The sequence below is a fragment of the Penaeus vannamei genome, chromosome 15, assembly GCF_042767895.1.
Source record: "Penaeus vannamei isolate JL-2024 chromosome 15, ASM4276789v1, whole genome shotgun sequence".
NCBI classification, from domain to species: domain Eukaryota; kingdom Metazoa; phylum Arthropoda; class Malacostraca; order Decapoda; family Penaeidae; genus Penaeus; species Penaeus vannamei.
In genome coordinates, this window is record NC_091563.1 from 41,070,710 (window position 1) to 41,073,209 (window position 2,500).

Sequence of the window (2,500 nt, forward strand, 5' to 3'; positions counted from 1 at the left end):
TGGTATCGGTACTAATTACCTAATTACCTAACAACTACCTAATATCACCTGTTCTTTCCCGCAAACTCCAGGTATCATCATGCTGTTTGGTATCGGTACGGGCGGCATGGCGACCAGGAGCTACAAGTCGGGGAAAAGCGTGTCACTGCCGGTCAAATTAGTGAGCTTCGTCGTGTCTCTGGCAACTTTCGCCTGGTTCATCGGAGGTAGGTGGTGGGGGAGGGGAGGGGAGGGGTAAGGGGGGGTAGGGGGGGAAAGGGAGAGGGGGAAGGGGAGGGGGCAGGGGAGGGGGAAGGGGAGGGGGAAGGGGAGGGAGAGGGGGAAGGGGAGAGAGAGTGAGAGAGAGAGAGAGAGAGAGAGAGAGAGAGAGAAGAGAGAAAGAAAGAAAGCGAGAGAGAGAGAGAGAAAGAAAGCGAGAAAGAGAGAGAGAAAGAGAAAAGGAGGTGAGAGAAGCTCACGTAACGTAAACCTCAATCAGTGCCATACACATCCCTCTAAGAAAGAATACCTCGCCGATACCCTAAGGAACCCCAGAACACTAACCTCTCGTATTTATCTGAGATGCCCAAATTAGTCATGAAGTTCTCACCAAGTTCAAGTTTTTTTCGGTGTAATTTCAGTAAAACACAAAAGGAAAATGGTCAGTAGTGTTCTTTAAGATGAAAGGTGTCACGTGACCTTTGTTTTGAATCGAAAAGTCTGGAATGAATCGGTTAATTATCATATATTTTCATATTTGTGTTCCAGCCATGTGTGTCAGGCTTGATATTATTAACAATGGTACTGAGGTCTTTAAGGTATATCCTCCTTAATTGTGTTTAATGTTCTCTGTCGTCTTTAGTTCCAGGTTCGACATAAGAGGTTTTCTAGTCAATTTCAAAATCAGTCTCAACCTTGGTAGTAAGAACATGATGAAACATTTGACCTAGAACTAGTTTTTTTTCTTTATTGAAAAAAAAAACACCTGGTTGCACTCCAGAAATTTTACACCTAGAAGTTTTTTTTTTTTTTTTTTTTTTTTGTAACAAAACACCTCGTTGTACTGTTCAATGTTGCACCAAGAACTATGGTATTTTTTCCTTGAAACAAAACACCTGGTTGCACTCAGGAAATATTACACCAAGAACTATGGTAACTTTTCTTTACGATTGAACCCCTGGGAGGACTAACTTGATAAATTAAATGATAGGATATTATTGCTTCTACTTTATTACAAAACTCCTGGTAGCACTAATTAGATGAACTATTGCCCCTAGAACGAGGATAACTTGATTGCAAAACTCCTGATAGCACTAAGGTGAACAATTGTACCTAGAACAAGGCTTAACTTTTCTTTACTGCAAAACACTTGGCAGCAATAACATGAACAATTACACCAAGAACAAGGCTTAACTTTTCTTTATTGTAAAACACCCGACAGCAATAACGTGAACAATTACACCTAAGACAAGGCTTAACTTTTCTTTATTGCAAAACGCCTGACAGCAATAACGTGAACAAATACACCTAGAACAAGGCAGCAATAACATAATGGAAAATTTCGCTTCTGCAGGAAACGTGTGGGTGTACCGCGCCTGGGCCCAAGACCCTGACTACGCTCACTCCTGGTTCGAGAACGGTTGCAACAAGAGCGTTTTTAACGTCGCCTTCTACGGGGTTATCATCCTTGATGCCCTCGCTATCATCTCCTTCATCGTGGGCGTCTTGGCCTTCTGTCTCCGGGGATGCTCTAGATAAAAAAAGATGAAAGAGAGAGACAAATCTCCTCGACTTCTTTCCCGCTTTCAGTTTTCCAGCTTTGGTGATTTTCCTCCGTGTGTGCGCTAGCCTCGAACCGGTCCCCATTTTACCCGCAAATATCACACCTTTTCAAACTCCCTTTTCCCTTCCCGCCTTTAGCTCTCCTGTAGATAGTTTATCGTCGTTAGTTCCAAGATCTTTCAGTTTATTTGCATATATATTCTTAAGACTTCTCATGGAGTAAAAAACGGTTATGAAGCGTTGGTTGTTGATGTTTTTTTATATAGCTAATTTAAGGAATATATTGGCAATCATATTTTCTTAAGCCATTGAAGTTTTATCAAGCGAACACACTTTAATGGCCTTCTGTTTTATGTAAATTCCAAATATTCAATTTGTATGAACTCTGTCTCAAACCAAAATGTTTTATCAAATTTTATTATTCCGATTTTTTTCTTTTTCTTTTTTTTGGCGGGAAGGGGGAGGGGGTTCCGTGCCTAAAACAACTTAAGATCCATTGATTTCAGAGACGGGCACCTTCCCAAACAGATTATATTTTTGTGTATATTCGAATAATGATTTGCAAGGAAGACTGAGTGTTTTACTCTGTTTCTGTATCAGTTCGTTGAATCGATGTTATTCTCTTGTTTTGACAAATAATAAAATAAATGCACATACCTCGTGTTTCATTCAAACATTTACATAGAGTAACAGAAATGGCGGGAATATTCGACTGCCATGATGTCGGCGCCAGAGGTAG

General features: G+C 40.8%; 1 protein-coding gene across 1 annotated transcript in view; it reads left to right on the forward strand.

Annotated features, from left to right (window-relative positions):
* LOC113812369 (transmembrane protein 272) overlaps positions 1–2,417 on the forward strand; it is a 7,263-nt gene extending 4,846 nt beyond the window's left edge. Inside the window, exons 5-6 of the mRNA XM_027364240.2 lie at positions 72–206; positions 1,553–2,417. Of these exons, the coding sequence (XP_027220041.1) occupies positions 72–206; positions 1,553–1,737 (320 nt within the window). The 3' untranslated portion in view covers positions 1,738–2,417. The remainder of the gene's footprint in view (positions 1–71; positions 207–1,552) is intronic.
* The last annotated feature ends 83 nt before the right edge of the window (positions 2,418–2,500 follow it).